This window comes from Acanthochromis polyacanthus, chromosome 6, assembly GCF_021347895.1.
Source record: "Acanthochromis polyacanthus isolate Apoly-LR-REF ecotype Palm Island chromosome 6, KAUST_Apoly_ChrSc, whole genome shotgun sequence".
Taxonomy (NCBI): Eukaryota; Metazoa; Chordata; class Actinopteri; family Pomacentridae; genus Acanthochromis; species Acanthochromis polyacanthus.
The window spans coordinates 28,575,540-28,603,485 of record NC_067118.1 but is presented as its reverse complement, the minus strand read 5'-3'; the positions used below and the strand labels follow the sequence as shown (position 1 = coordinate 28,603,485).

The window sequence follows — 27,946 nt, the reverse complement described above, 5'->3', positions numbered from 1 at the left end:
GGTAAAGAAGAACCCAAAAATCACTGTGGCTGAGCTCCAGAGATGCAGTCGGGAGATAGGAGAAAGTTCCACAAAGTCAACTGTCACTGCAGCCCCCCACCAGTCGGGGCTTTATGGCAGAGTGGCCCGACAGAAGCCTCTCCTCAGTGCAAGACACATGAAAGCCCCCATAGAGTTTGCCAAAAAACACATGAAGGACTCCCAGACTATGAGAAATAAGATTCTCTGGTCTGATGACACCAAGATTGAACTTTTTGGTGCTAATTCTAAGCGGTATGTGTGGAGAAAACCAGGCACTGCTCATCACCTGCCCAATACAATCCCATCTCTGGAGAGACCTCAAAGTGGCTGTCCACCAACGTTCACCATCCAACATGACAAAACTGGAGAGGATCTGCAAAGAAGAATGGCAGAGGATCCCCAAATCCAGGTGTGAAAAACTTGTTGCGTCATTCCCAAGAAGGCTCATGGCTGTACTAGCTGAAAAGGGTGCTTCTACTAAATACTGAGCACAGGGTCTGAATACTTATGACCATGTGATATTTCAGTTTTTCTTTTTTAATAAATTTGCACAAATTTCTACATTTCTGTGTTTTTTCTGTCAAGATGGGGTGCTGAGTGTACATTAATGAGAAATAAAATGAACTTTTTTGATTTTGGCAAATGGCTGCAATGACACAGAGAGTGAAACATTTCAAGGGGTCTGAATACTTTCTGTACCCACTGTATATGGAGCTGGTTTGCAGTCAAAGACAAACCCCCAGAGTCAAGTCTAGGTCTTACATCAGAACACTTCATTTGTCACTGTCGTGTCATTGTTCATCAGTGAATAAAGATGATGTCATTGCTGGTCAGTCACTGATGAAATCAAAGATGTTTGAGCTATCAGTTTTTACCATTTTATGTCTTTTCTAAGTGTTTTTTCCCTCACGAATTAAATACATCGGCAGGTCATGTACAGACGAGGAAAACTCCTTTGTGCAAGTACATTGATCATAAATATTTAAAAGGTAGATGTTAAAGTACTACAGTATCAGCATACTTATAATATATAAATATCTGGAGTTAGCTTTAATTATTGAAGAAGGTCAATGAGCGGAGAACAAAGTTGTATGTCCATTAATATACTAGTACACTGTAAAATAAAGAAAAAAACAGAACTAAACAAACTATTTAATGTTATTTTAAAAATTTCAAAGTTTTGTTAAATCATAGATAACCAGTAAAATCACAGAAAAAAGCATTTATTCGCATGTTACTCCAAAAGAAAAAAATGTCCACATTAAAAATCTATACTTTTACAAATGGTAATTCCTCTTTTACAAAATTTGACTGTAAATTCACACGATTATTTGCAACTTTTTTTTCCTGAAAAGAAAGCATTATTTTACAGATATTTGCCATTATTTGATTCTTCCTTTCCCGAAGAAAAAAGTATTATTTTACATGTTGATTCTAAATAAAGGCCAAACTTGTGCAAAATGTCCACATCAAAAATTTATATTTTGACAAATATTTTATAATATGTGAATGTAGAATTATGCTGTTTTAATGTATTTAAATCGGCATTTTTTAAAAATTGTATTTATTTATTTTTCTGACCATTGTTTTCACCATTTGCTAATGTTCTTTTGTGGCACCCTTGCTGCCAGATTTTTGATGGTTTTTTATAGTATTTTTTACAGTGCAGTCTGCAAAAGTGCACATTTAAAATACATCTACTAAATTGGCAGTTTTTGAAGACTGGCTTTGAACATACACAAGAAAATTGCACATTTTGTGAGCTTTTGCTATGTGGATCTTCAAAATAAATTACATTTAGCATTATTTTCAGGGTTCACTGCCACTTGCTTGTCTGTTCTGTATTTAGTTGTGATGTACTTTTACTGCTTTTGGGGAATATTTCATCTACTGTATGCAGAGTAGGTGTAGACATTTGCTGATGATACAGTTTTTAATGTGGACCTGATGGAGCAGCTGTTGCCAAGGTAACGACTAATGAGAATCTGAACAAGCAGATCTCATAATGATGGACTCAGACAATACATTTGCCTTCATGAATATTGTAAAATTCTAGTGAAAGTCACCAGTGATCAGAATACAGACGGAGTAAATACGTTTCCTTTATTGGTTGTGGAGACAAATGAATGTTAAATCCAGGATGGCCTCCTAGATGACTGTAAAGGATGCAGCAGAAACAGCCTCCAGGCGACCAACACTTCATTATTATGAGGATCCAACGTGAAGCAGGCCGGCCGGCAGCTGCCTGATGAGAGGGAGGGAGGGAGTGAGGCAGGGAGGGAGGGAGGGAGGAGATGCGGGGCTTGTTCACATAATAGCCGGCGGGTGAAGGCGTGGTGAGTGTGGCTCAATACGCGGCGGGTGTGTGCGCTACAGTAGTACCGAGGATGAACACGGACGGCGGCTGCACGGCGGCTCCCCTCCCCGGCAGGAGCGGCTGAACGGAGAGAGCTGAACGGGGCTCAATATGCGGCTGAAGCTGCACCTTCTCAGTACCTACAGCGGGATCTAAGGAGCGCAAAGGTAGGGAGATATGTGGTGTGATGGAGCACACTGAAGCCGCCTCTCTGAGCCTGCGAGCAGACAAAGTAGACCGAGTCATGCGTGCATGGGATCCGAGCATCAATGGAAATGACACCGGCATGGGTTTGGCTCTGCCCTGTTTCTACACAAAACGGGGAGCTGTGTGGTTTCGGTTTGACACATCTGTGCAGTCAGAGTGGGTTCAGGTGGAAACCACCCAGTTACAGTAGCCTACAGTAGCACATTCATTGTTCTCTCTGCTCTGTGCAAACTGGCCCTGCTGGGCTGTGCACTCACTATGAGGTGCTGTGAGGGGATTGTAGTGGATAAAGCAAGTCTTCAATGCATGTTTAAGTTTTAAAAAAATCATTTCTAGGCTACACTGGATTGAATGAATCATACGGTATAATACACAGATTTAGGAAGTGAGACTTGGTGAATATTAAAAATGCTGGATGAATCATCATTTTACCCTTTGCTGCACTGTGAATCATCCCTGTCTAAGGCATTTCTTTATTAGTGGAGGGTTTTTGTGGTGTCCATGCATATTTAACTTGTTCTCTTTTTGGGGGTTTTGAACCATTCCAAGCATTTTTAGCCTGGTTTCCTCTCTACCAGTTGCTTCAGTTTTAGTGCAGGAAGGCCAAGATATCACCCTTGACACCTCCCAGTTACCTTCTTCTTCTTCTTCTTTTAGATTTATTGCTCTGGTAGGTCTCTATTCTTACTGTATGAGAAACAAAAAAGAGAGGATGAGAAGGTTGACACCGACATGCTGATGTTATCAGAGTTGAAGGAAGAGGCACATGTGTGGGTGTATTTAAAGCATCAGTCAGTGTAAACAGGAATTGTTGTTGTGGTGGTTCATGTCTGCGTGACACACATGGCCAGCGTGAAACTCAGAGAGGATGTCCCTTCCCATTTATCACCGCAGTTGAATTTCAAACATTTCTGACATGCTGTTTAAAAGGGCAAAGGGTCGGAAGTCATGTTTGAGGTTTCAACCAGCTCTTGTTGGTCAGTGAGAGTCTAACGAGTCCGAGATGCTCCTCTACGTGATTGTTGCTGCTCAGAAATGTCTCACTTCTCACTTGGAAACCTGCTATTTAGGAATTAAATTATCCTGAGACTTTCTGAGAAACGTGCTAAAGACAGAGAGGGAGAGATCTATTTTTGGATGGGCAAGAGATCTTGTATTAACACAGATGGACTGAATCTGATACATTATATATATATATATATATATATATATATATATATATATTAAAGGGTGAAAGATTATATAGCAGAGCAGCATCACTGACATAAAACAGATCAGGAGGTGAGGATTTGGGCGCAAAACCTTTGTCTCATTCATGCGCAGTTGTCCTGGAAATCAGTACAGATGGGTTAACAAATCAACTTTTACAGTTTCATCTAATTCTTGACATGCTTCTAGCTGAGGTAAAGACTATAGAAACAACTTCATTACATCTCGGTTACTGTTGCAGTAATATGATAATCTTCACTGGGTTGCAGATGCTCCTGGTCCAGATCATGTAATTTGGTCATGTCCCATTTTCTCCACCCATTCACATCCGTGCCTCAGTGCCACGTTCCTGAGCTCTGCAGAAAGTCACTGCAGCACTTTGCACTGAAACTCTGCAGTTGGTGATGGTCAATAAGGACAGCTTTAAAATCCCTTCAGATAAGGGCAAATGTGGCAAAGCTTTCAAAACTGCAAACACTCACGGCTTATGGAGCTGTCTTTGTGTTGTCAAACAGTCGGCTGTGTGCTTTTACTGCATTTAAACGCTGCACTGAATTGCTGCATTTAGACGGTTGGGGGATTTTTAAGATATCTGTAACCTGAGTGTCTCAAACTGCGATAGGTAAAGGTGGAGAGGTTTTTTTTGTTTCCGATAATCTTTTCACTCAATTTGACAGACCGAAATTCTAATAAACTGCAATGCAGTTAATTAGAGTATAAATAACATAGAAACAAAAACTAAAAATAAGATATCAGGATGGTAATAATGGATCATTCAGTGTATTCAGTACTTACAAAGCATCTCAACGGGTACTAGTTGGATTCTTATTAAATGCAGGCTTTTAGTATTTTTGGTGTAAAATCCTCTGGCGTCATTATCAGGTCAAAGGCTTCATTTCTACACCAGATATGTTAAAATATAACAGTTGCATCACCAAGAAATATAGTGGATGAGCACATACACATGACTGTTTCCAGTTGGAAAGCAAAAATAGAAACTTTAATCAAACCTTGTCTAAGCTATTTTGCTTCTGATAACCTCCATGGGTGTGTTTGATGATTGACAGCTTTTATTGCACGTATTGTAAACTGTACAAAATAAATAAAATAAATTCAAATAAACTATATGCTCTTATTTTAGCAGACAGTGTCTTGTAAAATCACACAAAAAAGGCATTAAATTACAAACTAACACTAAAAAAATCTAACCCAAACTGTAAATAGTGTCCACATCAATCAGTTCATTCTTTTACAACATTTCACTAGAAAATTAGACATTTTTTTTACCTTATTTAAATGAGTAAAAAAGAAAAAAATAGTCTACAACATTTGACCAGATAACTTGACAATTTTTTATTTGATTTTAATGAGTAAAAAACTACATTATTTTACTGCTATTTGCTGTTATTTGAAAGGAAAAATGTATATTAAAGGGGAACTTCGTTTTTTTTCAACCTGGGGTCTGTTTCCATATGTCATTTCATACATGTGAGTGATGGAGAAATGAATTTTCGTCATAGCTCCAGTATTTAGCCAGGCAGGCAGCTTAGCAGCTCAGCTAGCAGCTCAGTTAGCAGCTCGGCTAGCGAAAAGTATGGGGCAGCTGGCCCCCCCACGTCAAAGTCCACCCTAACGTGCTTTTTGCCCCACACTGACCGGATCAGATAGTCTCAATTAGTGTCCCACAACATACTAGAGATGAGAAGTGAACGAAAACCTCCACATTACCTGGCGATCGCTCTTTGTTGTGGTCTGTATCCAAATCTCAGGACGCTAGAAACCAAATCTCGTTCCGAAATCGCGCGAGAGCTCGCGCCAAAAGACCAAGAGCGATCGCCAGGTAATGTGGAGGTTTTCGTTCATTTCTCATCTCTAGTATGTTGTGGGACACTCATTGAGACTATCCGAGCCGGTCAGTGTGAGGCAAAAAGCCCGTTAGGGCGGACTTCGACGTGGGGGGGCCAGCTGCCCCATACTTTTCGCTAGCCGAGCTGCTAGCTGAGCTGCTAAGCTGCCTGCCTGGCTAAATACTGGAGCTATGTCGAAAATTCATTTCTCCATCACTCACATGTATGAAATGACATATGGAAACAGACCCCAGGTTGAAAAAAAACGAAGTTCCCCTTTAAGGACTGAAAAAAGGCTAATTTTTCCTGTTTTGTTAAATTATTGATTATATCTGGTGAAATGACAAAAAATACATAAAATATTTTCTTTTGAGTTCTAAACAATACAGGCCAAAACAACAAAGCAAATTGTAATCTTGCTCTGTTTATGACATGTGACCATAAAACGACACTATTTTACTATATTCAAATCAGCCACAAAGCTACATGTCTGCCTTTAATTTCACAATTTTTACATTTTTTTGCTCATTTTTCTGGCATCCTTGCTGCCAGATGTTTATGTGTTATGTGTTTTTTTGTTGTTGTTTTTTTGCAGATTTTTTTTTTTTTACAGTATAACCGGGTGCAAAAGTTTACTGAGCTGCTGGTGGTCTCATTGTGGTTTAAATACTTTACCCCCATCAATAACAGACTAGAGAGAGTGAGAAATAGAACAGATTCAAGCCCATAAACAGTGTCCTTAAGTGTGGATATGATGCAAATTTATTTAACAGTTGGTCAAAACTGAAATTTAGCTAAATACTGTTAGCCATTGTAGCTGTGCTGCTCTAGTGACGGCAACACTGCTGGCAACACATTCATGTTGGCCTTTGGATGACTTACTTTCTCTCAAGATCTGGAGAACAGCTTTTGTCATCATCAGTTTGAATGCCAAATGCCTGCAAATGTTATGGCATTTAACTTTTCTATCAGCCTCTGCAGTTGATTAGTACTATTTATTAAATGCTAACATGCTAATCTGAGATTGTTATGAGCATTTTAATTTGCTTGTGTCAATAATTGGGTGAAAGAACCCCTGTGCCGGGTTAGTTTAGCCTCAAAGAGCTTCTAACATGACTGTAGACTCTTAAGCTTTGTGCAAAACCTCTTAATTTCAGTCATTGTAGTGAGCCTTTGAAACATTTTCAATTTCTCTAAATCAATCCTGCAACAGCCTCGTTGGACTTCAAGCACTCTGAGCAATGCTTAAGTCATATTTTATCCAAACAGCAATATTGAAATGCAAACACTGGCCCTTTCTTTGATTACGTAGCTTTCTTTCTTCTTTTAATGCATACTCACAATCGCTCAAGGTCGGCCCTCACAACAGCGGCTGAATCTGTGAGATTCAAGTGCTGTGAGCTCTGCAGAAAATATAAAAGGCAAGAAACTTTGACTTACATGAAAACTCCTCGCCTGTGTGTAATATGTGTGCTTGTTTGGCTTTTCTGCAACCAGCATTACCACAGTGCAGAGAATGATGGAACTGGATTTGACCAATGGAAGCTAATAAAATAGTGTGGCCCATGCGCTTAGTTGTAGGACAGCCACAAGAAATCTGTCACACCGTCCTGCTGCCTCTGTGTCCTTTTCAGGGTTGAAATAAGAATTGGTGCTGCATGATGACATCATTCACATGAGTCTCTCCCTTGTGATTCAGTCTGTCCTTGTTGTATCAGAGAGGAACAGCATTACTATTTCTCTCAGGTTTTAATTTTTCCATAATATCCTGAGCCTCATTGTGTTCATGAAGTCCCCGGATATCACAGACAGCCAGACGGGATCTCATTGTGAGACTGATGCCTTTTGACCGATGACAACATGAGTCATGATGAGCTATGAGATGAGGAGATAATCCTGAACTGTATCCCTCAGCCCACCGCCTCTGGAACCAGGACTCCTCTGTGTAGTGTGGAGTGAACAGATACTAGTTAAACATTCTAAGAGTTAAGCTCATCTTCCCATAATAAGATCCAAACTGGTGGTCACATCACTCACTTCAAATTTCTTTGTCTTTATGCATTTTAATCACTCTATTTTAAGGAGTAGTTCGCAGATTTAGAAGCGTGAAGCGCTCCTATAACTTTGTCAGAGACGGAAGAGAAGAATAAAACTGATGCAGCAGAACCAGACTCTTTATTGCATTATTCTTCCTGATAACATTCAGACGCTTACATAATGCAACTGCTGATGGTTCAGTTTGAGTTTCAGGTGCAATAGCAGCAGAGATTTGCCTCAAGCAGAGAGGAGAAATAAACTACAGCAGTCTGCTAGCTCCACAACCCCAGATATTTTTTATTTGGAGGTAAAAGTTGAGGAAATGTTTCAGACTTCACACGGCTCTCTCTCTCTCTCTCTCTCGCTAGAGCCCAAGGCTTCATACAACTTTTCTTTTTTTCATACACTTCAGGGACTGTAAAGAGACTTCATGTGTGAAATCAGTAGGGTCCCTCTTTAGCCTCGAAGGTCTCTGTGGTGCTACCAGCTGCGGTTTGGTGACAAAGATCAGCTGCAGCTACAGAAAGAGATCTGCTGATTGAACATTGTCATAACAGCAAAGAGGAACTGTAAGATCTCATGTACTCAAAACACAGAACTAAGTGTGTTTCCCTCCAGCACCACATTGTATTAAATGTAACATCCTGTTATTCTGTTGCTGGCCACTTGAATTCACAGACAGATTTTTGTTTTCATCCGTCTGGGCTTCATGTATTTGTCTCTGTCTGTGAATCCAGGCAGTAGATAAGAGATTGTTAATTTCATCATTATGTGTTAATATTTTTGAATTTTTATTTCAAAATGAAGTAAAACAGTTTGGACAAATGTATAAAGCATGATGGATAATTGCAGCGGGTGTCTTTAAAAGAACGTTTAAGCAGCGAGCCGACACTGACTTGTGTGTGATACCAGCCTTCATCAATAATGCATGAAAACGGGAAACTAAGATAAGATGGGCTGCAGTCTGGACATGACATTTAACCAGTGTGGCGTATTAAATACTGACAGCCAGTTTACTCAGGAGGCTGAGAAATTCTGCTGTTAGCCTATTGTCCAACTTTCAAGCTTGACATTTTTCACATTGAAAACGAGTATTGCACATTGTTACGACAGTGGCCAGTGTTCATTCAGACGTCTGCTCATCATTAGAAAGATTTACTTGTCTTCATGTAGCCAGGTTATGTTTTATCACAGCGAACGTGCTTGTTAACAGCTGTAGCTGTGCATAAGAGGGAGGCCACATCTGCACCTCCTCCAAGCCCCCACTGGGGATATTTCACTGTAGCACATACACGTATAACAAGCTGTCTATATGCCAACCTCAGGCTCCCAGACTGGAGCCAAACCTGCACCCTGCGGCGCAACACTCAGCCTGTCCAGTCTCTGGAGAGACAAACAAAAAGACTGACAGCTCTTTCATCTCTTTCCTCTGTGTCTTTTTTTTACATGAAGTTTCAGTGCTTGTCTTAACCCCACAGGGTCCATGGCTAGCCTTTTATTGAGGCTGAATAGGTTGCGTTTGGTTGGTGCTGTCTGCTGGGTCATAATGAGCTACACCAACACACTGACTGATGCATAAATCAGGAGACCTCAAGTGAAGGTTTAAATGATTTCCTTTTTATCGTGCACATGTGATTATTTTGTGTCCTGATCTGGAATCACTGTTGTCTGAGTTGTGTTTGAGAGAGTCTCAGGCTGAGAAGCTGCAGGGTTTGTCTGGGCTTCTGGGCCACACAGGCAGCTATAAATAGCAGTTCTCGTAATGATTATAGCTCTCAGATGATTAATGGTGTCGATTCCTAAAAATCACAGCTCTTTCCACTGCTCTCTTCGTCTCGGTTGCGTAAGTACAAGTCATCCCAACTGATCTGGACTCTTGTCTGCTGAGCTAGTTTCTGCTTTTGAAAATTTCCTCAGTGGTGCGTGTTTTTCTTAAAGAAGCCATTTTCTGTAAATGAACTTCTTCACGGAGAAAAGTAATAATCCCTGCACCATCTAGTGGTCGGTGCCTACTGTACATGCCAGCTGGAGTCATGTCGGCCGTATTGCAGACACATAAGTAAATCAGGCTATAATCAATGCAATAATAACTTGATATTGGGAGGACACTCCTGATTAATTAGATTTATTGAATGTGCACTTTTAATTTAGATGGTGAATGATAATTTACAGCTGTGGCGTTATTAAAGACATGCTGCAATTTGCAAAGTACAGATGGTGTAATTTAAAGGAGTGACTGGGTGTGCCCCCCTCCCTCATTCAGGAAGAGGGGCAGTTTGTTTAATCATTTATTAGTGCAGTGTGGGAAAAGAATTAATGAGAAGTAGAGAGCGTAAGGTAGAGCCCTCTTTGAGTCGTTTTAGGGGGAATTTCTCCTTCCTGTATTATCAAATTAACATCACTCAGGTAAAATGCACAGGATGCAAGAGAAACCTGATATTTAGATTCAAATCCATCGAGCCAACACTTTGGCGAAGTGACGTAGGGTGAAAGTAAATTTAACAGTATTAGCAGATAGTTTCGACACGCTTAACCACTTCTTCTGTTTCTCGGACCCATATTGTTCATATTAACCAGGGGTAAACCCTCAGCTGTGCTCAGGAGTCCGGCTCAGGCTGCTCTCATTAAGTCAGCTGCTGATTTCACACCGTATAAGCCGTCACTGCTCCCACCGAAGGCCTCGCTGCTCGGTCAAGTAGCCAGGACGGAAAAAGTTGTCGCTTAGTCCCAATCAGTTTGCTGCTGCTCAGTCAGAGCTGACAATTTCACGGTCCGGATCGAGACACTTATTAGAGGATGAGCTCTGGTCAGGGATGCATCCACACCTGCACTCTCCCTGGAGAGCGTTACCAGGTACAGCAGCTGCTTGGTTCAAGTGTTAGAAGTTGTGATCAGCCTCATTCTGTCAAACGAGGAGGCCGTTGGATCTGTTTAGTGAACTTTTTTTTTTCTCGGTTTGTGAGTATGTTTTATAGTAAAACCGGTTGACCTCAATCTGTCATTTTCACTGGCTATTTGATTTATCGAGTGTACAGTAGTTTCAGTGTTTCCCAGGAGGTCGGTCTGACTTTATCCTGACAAGAAACGCTGTTTGAAGGGCGAAGTGGTAAAAATGATCTTGCCGTGATCTTGTGCGAGTATCAGACACAATTTAATAGATTAGTTTAGTCTGGCTCTTCCATGGAGTTGTGGTTTAGTTTTATGCTTGAAACTTGATGCCTAAATGTTTATTCTTTTGCTGAAGAGTTGGGAAAATTAAATTAGGTAGAGGCGATTTGAATTTTAATGACTTTATACTAATTTAATCCTTAGCGATGCATCATATTTTTAATATTTTGCATGTAACATCTTAATCTGCAGAGTTATGAGCTAACCAATGAGTGCAGTGGGGAAAAATATGACAGATCTTCTGAATAATTATCTGAAATAAAAAGGTATAAACAAAAGCTGTCTGAAAAATGCATCGCTGGGAAAGCTTGGAGGCTTAAAGTTAAAGGAGAAAGGTTCAAAATGAAAGAACTTAAAATCCCTCCTTGGGTAACTATGGCAACAAATCCTTGAGACAATGGTTTTATTGTCATTAACAACGTCAGTGCTTTTTTCTTGAAAAGGATCACTGCGTTTACCACTGATAACAAATACTGTAACTTTCTGTTCTGTCAGCTCTTTATTTTGCTATTAATTAAAGTGTTATCAGACCTACTGCTTTATGTATGTGTCACTGTGGTTAAAGCGTCATTCATACAAAAGACCATGATGTCATTGTCCCTCGTGATTGTGAAGAACTTGCAGTCTGTGACACGAGCCTTGAACCGCGTCTTTTCTTTCTTCCTGCAGATGACTGAGGGCCGACTGTGCCAAGTGCAGTTGCTGGATAACAGGAAGCTCGAGCTGCTGGTTCAGGTATGAAAGCTCCTGACTTAAAGCTGCAATAATTAATATATTTCATAATAACAACAGATCCAAGGAGTGTGCGATCTGTGCTAAGCATGAGTAATGTAAAAGGGGTTACTGGTAGCCGTGCACACTCTGTGCAGTTCCTCTTTTTAACGAGCTTATGAACACACTGAAGCGTTTTAACACCTGAGCAATCAGATATTTCTCTCCTGAATCTGTGGAGACTGAAACCAGAGTTAAAGAGAGCTGCTGTGAATATGTTCACCTTAAGAGGTGACGACATGTCAGAGGTGTGATCACAAGTTGCCTCCGCCGCCGCCAAGTGGGAAAAATATCAGTTATTGCACATTTAATGAGTGGAAGAACCAGCCATTAGCGGAATGACCTGCTGTGCTGTCAGAATGTCCTTCAGCAACATTCTCACTCCAGTGACACATTGTTCTCTCCGTGACCTTTCAGTCTCACTCCTGGAAGGGAAGGAAGCAACAGAAAAAATAATTTAAACTTTGACACATTCCCTCAGCAGACTGTGTGAATTATTTTAGTGAAGATGTTTATTACTTAAAAATGTTACAGTTTAAACCTGAATCTTCCCCACACAGCCGAAGCTGCTGTCGTACGAGCTCCTCGACTTGGTGTCCTCCCATTTCAACCTCAAAGAGAAGGAGTTCTTTGGACTCTCATTTTTTGATGACAAGTATGTAAATTGTTGCATTTATTTGTCCTTCTTTTCCCTGTGGTATGAGTATTTTCAGATGTGTTTTTGCAGATGTGCACAAAACGCAGCTTTCTGATGCTTCGGTTTGTTTGCTTTCGCAGCGGTCAGTGTAAGTGGTTGCAGATGGACCGCAGAGTTCTGGAGCACGACTTTTCGAAGAAGGCCGGGGCCATCGCTCTGAACTTCCTGGTCAGGTAATAAACCCTCCTTTCATGCAAAACACAAATTCTCCAGCAGGGAGCACTACTTGGTTGACGTCCAGTATGACACTTAAGCTGCCAACAAAATGTCCAGGGGATTTCTTTGATAAAATGACCCAGTTCTGATGATTTTGAAAACATATTAATGCCCCAGCTGGTGGACTAGAAACCTTTGACTGTCTATTTAGCATTTTTAGTGACTTTTGCTCTCGTTTCTTATTCAGATCTGCTTATAAAAGCACAAACTCAGCTGAGAAAAAGTGCAAACTGAGGATTTCGTATATCGTTACTATCAGCAGCGATAACAAACAAGCTTAGTCCCTAATATTTTGTGAATGCATTTGCTTTTATCCTTCACAGGTTTTATGTAGAAAACATAACGCAGCTCAAGGACATCATAACAGTGGAGTTATTCTACCTGAATGCAAAATCTGCTGTCTACAATGTAAGTATTTTCTATTGTATTTCTGGGGTTTGAAACAATGAGAAATGATCGTGCTGTGGTTGTTTTCTCTTTCCCAGCAGCTCCCTGATGATTCACTGTCTCTAGACCCTTGCAGCACCTCAGCTCAGCAGACAGTGGCTGCAGGGCACAGTTTTCTTACTCTGCTGGCAGGAATGCAAAGCAGACAGCGCAAGAAAGTAGAAAAACACAAGGGTTCAATTTGAGAATAAGCAGAGGTTATAGTAGGGCAGCGCTGAGAGATTCTATGTTTGGATCTTAAAGCGTTCTCTCCGCGGACCACATTTTCTGTGCCCTATTTATTTTTTCATCCTGTTTATCTTTTATGTTTCTCAGGGGGTTATTGAAGTGGAAAGTGAGAACGTCTTCAAATTAGCTGCAAATGCTTTGCAGGTTAGTGCTTTTAATAGTCTCTTGCATAAATTGCTGCATCTAAAACCAGTCATCTAATAAGAGGTTTGTTTGTTTGTTTTTCCATTATTATTACCAGGAGGCTAAGGGAGACTACACAAGGTAAGAGCAAATTATCAGCTGGGAAAGAAGTATTTCACAACAGCAGTATGAGTTAATAGTGAGCTTTTAGCGAAGATATTCAATAGGTCACTTGTTTCTCCAGTGCAGACAACAAAAATCAATAGCGGTGTTATGTGAGGCTCACCACAGTGTGTTGTGAAGCTTGCACCAGGCAACTAATGAATCTCACAGTGCTGATAGAAGCCACGGATTGCAGGGAAGAGACACCTTTACAGCGCAGACACACACTGCTAGCTGTCTTTTGGTGTTAGACCCGGTGTATTCAGAGGTAATACTACAAGTCTCTGTGCATGTTTCCGCCTGGCTCGGCCACCTGATGAGCTAAGATGATTTTGGAGAATATAGACACCATTGTTCTCTTCAGTAAAATCTCTATCACAGTTGCTGCCTAAGCCAGAGCTCCCACTGAGGACACTGAGGTTATATCCTCAGTATTATCTCTAGGATTTAAGGGGGATTTAACTTGGAGGAATTTCAGAATCATTTGAAAGCATACACTTGCTGAATATTTTATAGCCTTGTTCCAGTATTTTGTTGACTTAATATTTTGAAGTTTGACTGCTTGTAGGTGAAGTTAAAAAAAGCAATCATCCTCCCAACGGATCTTTTTTTTTTTTGTGGCAGAAATGGAGGGAGTTTTGAAGCTGTTTTGAGATCCACATATTGGGGAATAAAATGTAGCATGATAATGGGGGGAGAAGCATTCAGATCCTTGATTTAAACTAAAGTTACACAATGCAAAATGCTGTTTTACAGGTAAAGTACAAGTACCTCAGTATTAACTGCAGAACTTACGTATACTATTAAAAATAAAAGTTTTCATTATATTTAAAATAATACTGTGATGTATACAATGAGCTCTACTCTAGAATACTACACTAGATACTATTTGCTACTATGCTATGCTATGCTATGCTATGCTATGCTATACAATACTATACAATACGATACTATTTGCTACTGCACTATTTGCAGCTATACTATACTAGTCGATACCATCCTATCCTATCCTATCCTATATTATACTGTACTATACTATAATATACTGTACTATGCTATGCTATGCTATACTATACTATACTATACTATACTATTGTATATTGTTCGGTATACGCCAGACTTGAATTGTCAATTGTTCATTGGTGTCTTAGAGGATTGTAAGAGATGTTAGGGAGACTTGAATTATTGACACCAGCACCTATAAATCACTGCGTATTTCATGTCAAGAGTGCCGACTGCATTTTCCAGAACTGTCAGACCTATTTGTCTTTTCTGTTCCAGTGATGAAAACACTCGAGCTGATTTGAAGAAACTACCAACTCTCCCCACCAAAGTACTCAAGGAACACCCATCTCTTGGATACTGGTATGCTTACAGGAAATGATTACAGCAGTTCTTGCTTATAGAGATTTTGTTTAGGCATGTAGACCTGACTTAGAAAGCGTTCTCTGTTTTCATGTTAAATTCATGTGAAATTTTTCATGCAGCAGCATGTATAGAGGCAGCAAGCTGACAAAATGCTGTAATAGGTTGTCAGTCATTTCAAAAGTTTTACACATATTTCATTAAAGTAGAATGTATAAAGAGACATACAAATTTGTAGATTGCTTTCCCACCATACTTTCACATGCTAATGTACTTCCTCATGTCTTCCTTATGTAACATTGCAGTGAGGATCGAGTAATTGAATATTACAAGCAGCTGAAAGGTGTTTCTCGAGGACAGGCCATTGTGCAGTAAGTATCGAGTAGAAATGTGTGCTTGCTGCAATTTGTTCAATGCCAGGAGGTAGACAATGAATGTTATTAACTTTAAGTTCATTAATCTTCCTCTCACCTCCATTAGCACTCCACTACCCCTTTCCCCTCTCTGGCACGCCTTTTCTCATCATCTGATAGAAATCAATAGCTCCTCCTCAGTTGCAGTGAGATCACACTGATTCACTGGACAACGATCCAATTCCCCGCTTTTGTCTTCTCACATTTCCAGGGTAAACCACACGCAGATGTTAAAAAGCAGTCTGTGGTTTTAATAAAACTTTTCGTTCCAGGTATTTGACGTTAGTGGAAACGCTGCCAACGTATGGCGTGCATTATTATGAAGTGAAGGTAGGTCTTCTTCTGTGAATAATCGGAAGTGACACTTATTGCACCTGGAATCTAGTCAGCCATTAAAGCTGTGTCGTTGCCTCACAGGATAAACAAGGAATCCCGTGGTGGCTTGGAATCAGCTACAAGGGCATCGGCCAGTACGACCTGCAGGATAAATTAAAACCTCGAAAGGTAAACGTTCCCTGCAGCTCTGAGATGGATGCTGCTGTTTCTCTGCTCCTCTAATCTGATTGTGAACACGATAGCGCACGGCATGGGTAAGGATTACTGCTGTTGCACATAGTGTGGTGATTCACCGGCTTCACTTCATGCATTGTCTATTTCACCCCTGCAAAGGTTGGGCTTCAGCTGCGAGGCCAGACCTGAAGGATCGGAGCAAAACCTCAGTTTAGAGAAATCTGTCAGTTCACTTTAATCAGGCGAACAAGTCCTGGAGAATCACATGTACAGTATGAACTTGCTTTTTTTGTTTCATTGGTGTTGTTTTAGCTTTAGAGTTGACAGGAGAAACACCCATATGAGTGATCTGCCAGCTATGTCATGAGTGCAGTACAATTGGGTGCAGACATTCAGCTATAAAGGAAAGTTAAGGTTCAGAACAGCTCATTTTACTTGCGCAGTCTCTCCCGGTAATCGCTCGACATGGTGCAATCCATCTCTGGCTGATGTGTTCCAAAATTGTGCAAGCAAGTCAGCTGCATGATGTGTTTTGTAAAGGAGAAGAGGGAGTGAGCTGGTGATGTCAAAGGGAAAAGGGGGCTGGATCTGGGCGTTATGTTCTGAGAATACCTGAGGAGACAAGTCAGGAGCTGACAGGAGACAGAACAAAGTATGTGCTTGTGTTGACAGCAAAGCCAGGGAAGCTTTAACAAAATGGTCGCGTGAACATCCATTGTGCTGGTAAGACGTGATACTACACTTCTTTGTCTGGTTAACTTTGGAAAGAATACTAAGGTAGCTTTAGATCTTTGTGTTTTTAGGATGTTGCTATTTTTGTATGCTGAGCTAAAGATTAATCCGTTTTTGAAATGTTTTTGTGAAGTGAGTGGATGTTTGCCTCGCCTTTCTTCTCACTGAATGTGATAGAAACTACTCCCCAAAGCATCTGCATGGTATATTATTTTCAGTGTGCTGTCTGTTCGAGTTTGTATTTCATCTGGATGTTGTCCAGACAAACAGTGAGTCAGTGACCCGCACAGATTGTTCATAGCCAGCTGTTGTCAGCGAGCACCTGGGTAATAGTGGGATGGATGGTGATGAGCAATGGAAAGTGTTGTAGACTGCGATGAGTCTTTGTGTAATGTCCCCTTTTGGCATTCTTCTCTCTCCAACACCTGCATTATTGCAGACTTGGCATGCCACGCCGCCCAGACTGTAATGACAGTTCATGTTACAGTCTGCCGTGTTAATGAATGCGGTCTGAGCAGGCTCGCCAAAGCACCTGCGCTAACATCTTTTTGTAAATATAATAGATTATTTGATGTCAGTCATGATGGTCATGGTTGTAGTGTTCCAAATGATTGTACAATAATGCACGAATGTTCGCCAGGAATTAAAATGCAAATGGTCAAATTTTAAAGCCATTATTTCAGCAATTCTATAACTGTCTTATAGCTGTGAATTACACATTTCAATATTTGTTTTCCCAAATCAGACGTTTTTGCTTTTGTTTTTGCCTCCAGCTTTACCAGTGGAAGCAGCTGGAAAACTTGTACTTCCGGGAGAAAAAATTTGCCGTCGAAGTTAACGATCCACACAGGTGAGCAGCAAAGCTTTGTATCGAGGCACGTGGTGAAATTTTTAAAATGAGTGTTTGTACACATCGACACTGTAATACATTCCAATTGATCAATTTTAACATCATTTGTGGCTTTTATTGTAGCTGTGATAAAAACTGTAACTCAGACTCACATTTTTTATGGTTTGTCCAGGAGAGCGGTAACCAAACGCACATTTGGACAAACAGGACTACTCATCCACACGTGGTATGCGAGTCATTCTTTGATCAAGACCATTTGGGTCATGGCCATCAGTCAGCACCAGTTCTACTTGGACAGAAAGCAAAGCAAAGTAAGTGTCAGTTCGGAGTCTGTTTTCTTGTTTTTATTTTAACCTGATATTAAGTTATGAAATCCTCCAATCTTTGTTTGGCATTATCTTCTTCATTCTTTCAGGTTAAACTAGGAACAGCCAGAAGTTTAGAGGAAATTGCCATGGACCTCACAGAGCACGGAGGAGCGAAAATAAACAGACTGGGAGATGTAGGCCTGAAGAATAATTTCATAACAGCCAGCAACGGGAGCCTGGTGTCTACAGGTTGGTTATAATTCTTTCAGCTCATAAAGCATTTGTCTCTTTTTATAGCAAAAGTTATTGTTTTGCATCCTATTTGTGCTTAGAAGGTCTAGAAGTGCATAGAAGAGTTCAAATGTAGAAATGACGTGTTGACAAGTCAGCTCACGATGATAACATAAACAGTAGCATGATATGGATGTGATTTTTAAGAGGGCATGGTACACTGTGTTGGCAAAAACAGTCAGAAATGTGTGTTTACAGGTTCTGCAGACTCTGAAATGAGCGAGGAACAGAAGAAAGAAAAACTGTCGGAGCTGAGAAAGAAAGAACAGGAGATCCAAGATATTCTGGCCAAGAAAACAAAAGAACTGAAGAAGATTTGTCTGAGAGAGGCGGTGAGGAATCTTTTCGTGTTGCAGTTCTTCTACACTGGTGCAATATTTTGCACCAGTGCACATATAAGTCTTGTTTTCTCATCAGCCACATTCACTTGGCTGGACTTTCTTTATTAAACTGTGCTGCTGTGCAGCAGATGGATTGATTGTTGCTGCTGCTACCATCAGTTCATCTGAGTGTTAAGAGAATTTGTTGTTTTGGGCTTTTAGGAGCTTACTGGCAAGCTGCCCAAAGAGTATCCCCTCTCTTCAGGTGAAAGACCGCCACAGGTCAGACGGAGAGTTGGCACTGCTTTCAAGTTAGACGACCTTTTCCCCTACAATGAGGTCTGTATTTAACCGGAGCACATTAATTTAATGCAGAATCAATTCATATCATCTCTGTTTGTCTGTAGCATAAGCAGTATGTTGAAGTTCATATATCCCTTATTGAGCATGTGTCTGGAGGTATTTTTTATTTTACCATTAACATATCTACAAAAAGATCACACCCAACAGTTAACCGATGCTTGCAACAGGTATTGCTGATGTGGCCAAAGCCTGATCATAATTATCTTTTTCATAGAGCTCCAATGTTGTTGAAACATGCATCACTGAGCAACATAATGCAGTGTGTTGCAAGCTTCTTTATTATAATAAACTTAAGCACTACTATTTATATTGAGGTGATCTCTCATGCAGTGTTCTGCTGCTCACAAATACTTCTGTGAATAACAAATCTGCAGCAAATATAAATGCACTATTGTCATTCTTCCAGTAAGATTGGCGATAAAAACCTCTTACAGATGCTTTATAAAATTTAGAATGAAAGAATATAGTTTTTTATAAACAGGCATCATTGACAGGCATAAGAATAGAGAGAGTACTATCACATTGTTGGTTTTGGGCTTTAAATGCGATTTGTTTATCACAGAAAAATATAGACGATTTCCAGCATTGCACTTAAGAAAGTGCACTTGATTAGCCATTTGCAGGATATGACAGTATTACATCTGCAGTTCAATGATTTTAATAAACACCACCTCATATCAGAGCTAATTAAAGTTCTTCAGTATGTGTTTTTTGTTCATAATTAGCACAGTCATGTGAGAATAATGTGACTTATAATGTGACCCCTTTCATGGAGTTAAACAATGAGAATAAATGCAGACAAAAAAAAAAAAGAGAATAATGTGACTTACTGACATGTACTCACTGAAAACCTGAATACTTGTTACTCACTGCTATCTCTGTGAACATGCTGCTTTCTGTAATTTGTGCAGGATCCCTTTCTGCGAAACCTGGAGAGCAGATTTGCCCTTCAGCAAAAGATTGTGGAGGCGGCTAAGAAGCTCGCAAATGAGCCAGAACTGTGCAAAACAGTAAAAAAGAAGAGGAGGAGAAACTGTTTGGATGCGATGCACAAACTCCAGCAGATAGAGGACGAGATGAACCAGTACAGAATCAAGAAGGGAAAGAAGCCCACACAGCGGGCCTCGGTGATCATTGCTGGTATGGAGCAAGTTGACCCACAGTATGTCGCTGCATTAATCACTTAGCTATATGTGCGGTAAAGATGGACATTTTTTTCCTCTTCCTCCAGACGAACTCATCCGCTCAGACTGTAGCTCTCTGTCTAGTCTCCCACTGGATGATGGTGAGTCAGACAACAGACAGTCTGTTGCGTTAAAATCATTAGACTCGCTATGACATGGGTGACAGGTTCTTTATTTTGATGATTTTAAATTAAAGCAACAGAGTCAGTTTTGTCTCTGTATTTGTGCGCAGATGATTCAGACAGTGCGGGCCAAAGGCCTCGGTCACGGTCGGTCCAAGGTTCCCCTCAGCTGAGTCCGATGCGATCGCTGGGAGCAGAATATGATGTGGAGCGACAGGCATCTCCGCGGGAAAATCACCACAACAAGAACCACAGCAGGTGGGGAAACACATAATCTGCCCCCCAACTGTTTGTACTTTGTACAGTCTTGTGTGAAATGTAACTGGTTTCACAACTTTTTTATTTGATGAAAAGATGACTTGAAGTGATATCATGCATTGGCAGAGCCCGCGGTATTTGTCGTGTCATGTTTGCAGCCTCATTCCTTTCTGCACATCTCATCCCCTTTTCCTCTTTTTTTTTTTGATCCTCTCCTAATACCGTACCCTTTTTAGATTAGCTTTTGATGGCCAGGAGGCTTCCCATTACTACCAGAATCCAAGAGAGGTGTCCTCCACCCACAGTAGTCCCTATAAAACCCTTCCCAGACCTCCTAGAGATCCACGCAGCATGCCTCCCACCCCGGTTATGACCCGCAATGCCTACAGCAGCAGCCAGCTCAGGTGTGATCTTTGCTCCCCTGCAGCCCAGTATCTATCCTTCTCACCAACAATAATTTCTTCTAACCAAATCCCTGCTTCTCTCCACAAGTCTAACCTTCAACCAAACCTCTTATATGAAACCCTAATCTTTTTTTTTTTTACTGCTAAATCAATCCAGTAATATTATCTCTGATTTTGTTCTTCTTAGAGACAGTTTCAAAGTTTTGTCCTTTCCCCAGGTTGGAGGGCTCTCCTCATTGCTTCAGGCATCGCAGTGGAAGTCTGGAGTCTCAGCCCCGAATAAGAAAAGACACAGACTCAGAGAAGCCTGTCTTTATCTTGTCACCAGCCCATCGCAGCAACAGCACAGAGGTGTTAGAGGATTGCTCCTCCTACACCAGCCAGTCTAGCCTGGACTACTGCGGGGCAGCCAACTCCCACTACAGTACACTGGACTCCCGTACCTCAACCATGCATCGCCTTCACAGGAAAGTGGAAGTGTATGGTAATACTGGCAGCATGCCCAACCTGGTCCAGCACCATTCTGGTTGTAGTTACTCATGTGAGACCCCAACACACTATGCACCCAGTGCCTACTATGTCTCCGGCTACCCCTGCCCGGACATGGAGCCTTACGCTAACGGTGCCTACGTGTACGAGAACGACGTCGAAGGCCACTACAACGTCAACCCATCCTACCAAATGAATGGATACCATGCTCACGACAGGTTCAGGCATTACAGCAGCGATGGGGCAGATAGCCTTTCTCAGAATCCTTACGCCACAGTGAGGCCGCCGAGGACCAGAGAGGGACCCAGAACTGAGCTGTTGGCCAAGAACATGCAGAAGGCCCTGGTGGCAGAGCACCTGAGAGGCTGGTACCATCGGAGCCGAGGCCACAGGGACGGAGGAAGAGGGATGCTGGCTGGATACGACTTCGATAACGGCTCTCAGCTCAGTCTGGGCTACCAAACCATGCCAGCAGCCTTCAGCCACTCAAGCCGAACCACCTCTTTCTCCTCAGGTGTGAATATTTTTGTTGAGAAGTCGAATTTATTAGCATGGGAAGGGAGCGGTTATTTAATAGAATCAGTTTAGATCTTTTCTGCTTTAGGGTTAGAAATACTATGCTGGTAATTACATTCATGATATAACTAGATGTTAGCTGTTTATTTGCTGTCTTTAATGTAGGGGGTTTCTGGAAAGCAGTTTTATTTCTGTGGGATTGTCTTCACTGACCTGCTATGCAACTCACAACAATTTTATTTGTTTAAGAGAAATGTTTGGGAAGGAGTAGGCCTAGTTTTTTTTTTCTAATTTATTAGTTACTTCCCCATTATTGCAGGGTAATTCAATTCACAGACCAAAGCAACTTCGTTTTCTAAAAGATAAATATTTGAAGATATTTTTTAAAAAAGAAAGTAACTTATCAACATTTAACACAGTTGTAAAGGTATCTTTAAAACCTCCAAAGACTTGATGCTGCACAAAGGCTTATTTTCCTTTGTTCCTCACCTACCCAAGAAATATAAATGTGTTTTTGTAAAAATAACATGAATAACATCAATGTGAACAAATTTAACTGATGGGCATTGTCACTGGGGCAGTGGTGGACCCAAGCTGAGAACACACAGACTTGCAGCAGGACTGGGTGGAAAACTAGGATTTATTTAAACAAATTATATCAAACAGGAAGAACTAAGGGGGAAATGAAGAACTAAACCAAAGGGGAGAATGATGATGAAACAGAAGCCAGGAATAAACTAAGACTCACAAATGGGGCTGGAGGAAAGGGGAGGAGGCAGACTGCCGGAGACAGTTGTCGGGAGCACAGCACCGGTGGTGTGGGTGGCGGCAGAGAGTGGCTATGGAGGTCTGGGGGTCTGCAGAGTGTCCGGGGGGAGCTGGTCCCCTGAATGAGGCTTGGTGGAATCTAAAGGCAGGCCGGGGAGAGTCCGAGAGGTGGTAGGAAGACAAGGCTGGGGAGAATCCAGGGGTGGGGGTTTGGGGTGTCAGGGTAATCCTGGGCAAGTTTGTAGCTTCAGCTCACTGTCTGAGCTGAAGCTACAATCTGGCAGCAAGCGGAGAGTGAAGCCTGTTCTTATTGCAGAGGCGGAGATGTTAGGTGTGCTGTGCCACAGCTGCCCGGCGTTATACTGACGAGCTGATTGCACAGGGGGCTGATTAGCTGCAGCTGCTGCAGAGGGCACCACAGTGGAGCACGACAGAACAGGAGAGAGAGAGAGGGAGAACGAAGAGGCAGAATAGGGAGGAAACAGGAAAAGGAGGGACAGGGAGAAGAGAAGGAGGTCAGGTGGGGGCTGATGCAGGGACCAGGGAGGTGGCCGTGACAGACATTTACTTTTCGTTCGTATTCTTGCAAATTTAGCAAAGGCATATGTAATTTCTGACTGCCTTTACTGTTTGGATTAAAAATCAAGTCACAACTGAAGAAAAGGTTTTGAAAATGCTTTTTTTTTTTAATGAAATAGTAATATTTCTAATGCACTGATGCCAACTTTGAATGATTTTAAAATTGATATTAAAATTGTAAGATACTGATTTAAATTACCAGATATATTATTTAAAAAATGTTATCTATTGTCAAAAGTCCATAATAATCAAACTGTTTTCCCATTTGTATGTGTGTATTGGTACCACTACTGTAAAAGCACATTACACATAATCATGTGAGAGGTAACTGTTTGTTTTACGGTGGTGACGCAAAGCTGAACTCAGCAGTGTTTCTAACAACAACAGTTACCACTGAGTTCCACTGACACATGAGCTGAGAGATCTTTTTTCTTCTTCTCTTGCATCCAGTGTCCTCTGCAGAGAGTGCAGGGAACTGGCGCAATCAGCTGGCAGTCGGCCTGACAGAGTTTGATACAGCCGACACACCTCAGTACCCTCATCCTGGAGCTCCAGCATCTCTGTACAACCGCAGTCCCACACACAGCAGGTGAGCAAGCCCCTAAATCTCCACACTGAAGCCGTGGATGCACGTGGAAGTCAGTCAGTCGCAATCACTGTGGTTGCTCAGTTGAATAATTCATGGAATTTAACTAAAATGCAAGCTGGATATCTCTCTACCGCTTCACCTCTGGATGAAGCACGTATTTTTCTGCATTCTTTTAAGAAAGAGTTTTTACCTTTAGATTGCATCCTTTCAGTGTGATCTAAAACTATTCAGCTCATCAGAATGTACTCACAAGATTCTTCTCTCTGTCTTTCTTCCCTTCTTTATTTCTCATGATTAATGCACATGTGTGCAGAATCTCTCCAGACAACAAAGAGTCTGACACAATGCCTAAAAAATCTGAGTCTGTAGATGTGGCTGGTGCTGAGGTCACTCATACAGATGAACCATCAGACAACCATTCTAGCACTTAAGGGTGAGACTGAATACAGCGGGCCGCTTTGTGTCGTGTTTCCAGCCATCTCCATTCTGACATCCTATCTTCATTCGTGTTTGACTCCTGTTCAGCTCATTTAATCAAATCCTTCATCTCCTCATGTCGTGGTTTGCTGTTTTTTTTTCTTTAGGCACACCATGGTTGTATTTGCTCAAAGTTACATCAGTCTTTAAAAGTTTATCACATGATTGGAAAAGTAACATGACTTCAGGAAGAGTGGGAATTTACAGTCATGTTAATGGCTCTGTGAAGCTGAAGTGAACACAACGATGCTTTGAGCTTTGAAGTGACAACATCAGCGTGCCAACATGCTCCAGTGACAGTGTTGACATGCTGAGGTTCAGCATTTTTACCACCTAAATTCAGCTGGATTTTTACCCAACACATGGTACAGCTAAGACTGATAGGTATGCCATTAGTTCTGCAGGAATATGGCTATGCTACAATGTTTTGGACAAATTACAAGGTCCAGTGTGGAGTATTTGGGGTTATCTGGTGGCAGGAATGGAATTTAATAGTCATGATTATGTTTTCATGAATGTGTAATCTAGGGCTGTACCCGAATATCCCGAATATCCGGATATTCGTTAGCTACAGCACTATCCGGATATTAATTTGGTATCCTAATATTCACCCCACCACCCCCTTGTCAGACGTTACCAGGCAGAAAGAATATGCGGCGTTACTGTCTTCCCTCCGCCTTCGGCCCACATCGGCACTTATCGGCTCATCTCATCATGTGATCACATAAACATATACACATATGTCTATAACATATACACATATGTCTATGTGATCACTCCCTCCTTCCCCCAGACGACAATATTCGGAGCTCGTCTCTTCCCTACGCCTTCGGCCCACTTCGGCTTGTCCCGCCGTGTTCTTCGGCTCATTTCGGCTCCTCCATTCGTGTTTGTAAACACCACCAGAATGGCCGGGTGGCTGCCGACTCTGACGTCGCCGCTTCACTTTGTTGCATAAACACAAGACAAGATGCCGAAGACCTCTGCTGAAGACAAAACGAAGGCAACGAAGGTCGGTTTACTGGGTTCAATCTGTCATCAGGAAATGTTGGCCATAACTTTCTAAAAATGAAAAAGGATCCGAATTTTCGGGCCGTCTGTGTCACAAGCCGCTGCTGCCACCACTACCGCACCTCTGCTGCCCCGCCGTCGGACGTTATATATAATATTCGGATATTCGTCTTTAATAGGGCCCGAATATTCGGAGGCCAAAAACCACTATTCGGGCCAGCCCCAGTGTAATCATGTCTTTTTACTGCGTTAGACTGAGCACTTCACGTCTAGAGAACAGGTCCTCTTTCATGAAGTTTGTCTGCAGTAGTCTAGTATGCATAGACCAAACACTGTCTTTAAAGAGTGCCTTTTTGCAGTTTTGTGTATTTAGTAGCCACCATAAGTTCTGCAGCATGTCTCAAAAGGAAGGGTGAAAGAAGGTTATTCATTTGGTTACACTCTGCTCACAGCTGAATGCCATTAATGTCCACTGTGACCTGGTGCTGGCAACAGATGATCACCAGAGTAACAAAATAAGAACATAAGTGTGTTTGCCAGATTTCCTGCTGATGCGTCCAGTTAGTTGACATAGTAGAAATTTAGCGTCAAATTCAGTACTGGATGAAAAAATTCAAAGCCTACCAAAGTTGGTAGGTCTTCTTTTCACAGGAGAATAAACCAATAGTATTGACAATCCATTCAATAGTTGAGATATTTCTATCTAGGCCAGAGTAGCAGATCAAACAGCCAACATTGCCATCTGTAAAGTTAAGTTGCTTTACTCCATAAAGCAGTGTTACATCTTCACAACATATTGTGGATCTTTTGGTGTATTGCATTTCCATTTTCATCCCTCAAATTTCACGTCATATGTTTCTTGTCCTCAAGTAGCAGAACTACAGCTGACTTGACGTACTCTTGTGTCATTGCCTGTACAGATTTCACCTGGACGGAGGCTACATGAGCATCCACTGAAGAGGACCAAACCAAACTTTGGCACAAACAAAGCCATGGCCAGCAGCACATGAAGGGAAGGAAGTTGAAACACGGGCTGTACACAGACTATTTTGCTGCCATATCACCGTCTTTGGAGATATTCTGTCCTTTAGGTTTTGGCAGCGAGGTGTACGCTGTCCTCATGTTAAAGTAACACAGTGATGACACTCTTGAATGACTTTCCCATGTGCCTTGGATTGGATGAATTGTACAGGCAGATGAGAATGTGTCAAGAAACTTTAAGATGTTGCACAAACCACACACACTGGATTCAAACCCGATTGTGTATTAAAGAAAAAAAAAGAGGCAACATGTTTTTACTGAATCCACATCCATGTATTTTAACAGGAACTAGTTACTGCCTTATACAAAACAGTAGGTTATAGAATAAAAAACATCACCACTTTCATCTCAGTAAAATATGGTGAAAAATAGTATTAAATATAACATCTGAATGTTCACAACTGTGACATGACAAGAGCTGGTTTGATCATCTTTAGAGCAGACTGTGTATTTGATGAATTCCCATTTCTTCATTCCTTTCAACTTTGAATCAGAATGTATTATGTCCATATTGTTTATAGAACCATTTGTCTTTGTTGGTGCAGTAATGTGTTTTTAAAATGCATGGTGAGAAAAATTCTTTTGATAACAATTTCAGTCTTTTTTTAAGATTAACAGAAGACCACTGCCATAACAACCATATCCACATCCTGTTGTTTGTTTTCTCACATATTTGTACAGTCAGTGTGTAGTTATATGTTGTTAGATGTCATAAAAATATTTTCCACTGGGAACGAGGAGGTGAATAAATATAAGTGTGACACATAGACGGCTGTTGTCACTTTTTTTGAGAGGCGTCTGTAGTCGGTAAACAACCGGTTCAGGTTCCGTTATTAAGTCGGTAAGTAAGCCTTAAAGGAATAGTTCCACATTTTGGGAAATTCAAGATTTGTCATTTGCTGAAGGCATGATGAGATTAAAAATACTCTCATATCTGTCTATTGACTATTAAGCTACAGGTGTTTAGCGTCACTTAGTGCTAAGACCAGGACAAATGAAACTGTCCAAAAGTAACAAAATCTGTCCTTCAGCGCATCTGAAGTTCACTAATCAATTAGTTACATCCAATTTGTTTCCTCTGACCAAGTATGTTATCACATTTGCAGTGTCAGGAAATAAAATGAAAATGTTTAACCCCATTTTTTACACTTTGTAAGATAGAAAATTTAAATTATTGAGCTTTAGAGATACTAATAATTGGATTTTGCCCCCTTTAATCAGAGCCAGGCTAACTGCTTCCTTTTGTTGCCAGTCTTTATGCTAAGCTAACATGTCCTGGTAGTAATCAATCAATCAATCAATCAATCAGGCTTAATTTATGAGGAATTTTTTATACAGAAATGCAACGTAACACAAAATGCATTGCAGACAAATTAATCAAAGCAATACAAAAAATATCCACCATTCCCAACATCACGTTATAATGAAGCACTCAACAACACAGGGATCTCATACTACAGCTCATCTAACCTGTGGAAAGAAAGTGGATAGATGCTTTTTTTTCTGAATGTCAAAGTATTATTTTTAAGAATTCTTACATAAAAGTATCTGTCCATGGTACTGCTTTAGCTACAAACTGTGCTCTGAGCTTGGTTGTGAAAAGGTCACACTTCTTCTCTCCATCTAGTTGTATCTAGTCCCCTAAAGACAAAATACCTCATCTGGCTTCTGATTTGTTGTGTTTGAGCCGTGCAACACTTCAGTATAGCTCTGCGAGTAGCTCTGTTTGCAGTAGAGGCTTCTTGCCCTCTTATCCTCCCACTAGGCTCATCAGAATGGTCCACCTGCTGCTGTCAATCCCGTCCTTCCTTTAGCCTGAAGCAACTGTCATCCCAAAGGATCCTGATGGCCGGGCCAGCTGGGAGAA

General features: G+C 41.2%; 1 protein-coding gene across 3 annotated transcripts; it reads left to right on the top strand.

Annotated features, from left to right (window-relative positions):
* Nucleotides 1–2,331: 2,331 nt before the first annotated feature.
* On the top strand, nt 2,332–26,846 carry frmd4bb (FERM domain containing 4Bb). 3 transcript variants are annotated; one of them, XM_022204094.2, is made up of 24 exons: nt 2,333–2,544; nt 11,515–11,580; nt 12,177–12,271; nt 12,394–12,486; nt 12,853–12,937; nt 13,292–13,348; nt 13,446–13,468; nt 14,771–14,854; nt 15,160–15,225; nt 15,540–15,597; nt 15,685–15,771; nt 17,283–17,359; nt 17,532–17,670; nt 17,775–17,916; nt 18,157–18,290; nt 18,501–18,617; nt 19,553–19,781; nt 19,873–19,926; nt 20,058–20,205; nt 20,442–20,609; nt 20,828–21,612; nt 23,412–23,550; nt 23,864–23,983; nt 25,959–26,846. In XM_022204094.2, exons 2-23 carry the CDS (start codon nt 11,515–11,517, stop codon nt 23,979–23,981), a joined length of 2,964 nt encoding a protein of 987 aa, XP_022059786.1. In that variant the 5' UTR covers nt 2,333–2,544; the 3' UTR covers nt 23,982–23,983; nt 25,959–26,846. The 3 variants fall into 3 exon arrangements, with proteins under 3 accessions (XP_022059787.1, XP_022059786.1, XP_022059788.1); XM_022204095.2 differs by lacking the exon at nt 23,864–23,983 and having other exon boundaries at nt 2,332–2,544; XM_022204096.2 differs by lacking the exon at nt 20,442–20,609.
* Nucleotides 26,847–27,946: the final 1,100 nt, after the last annotated feature.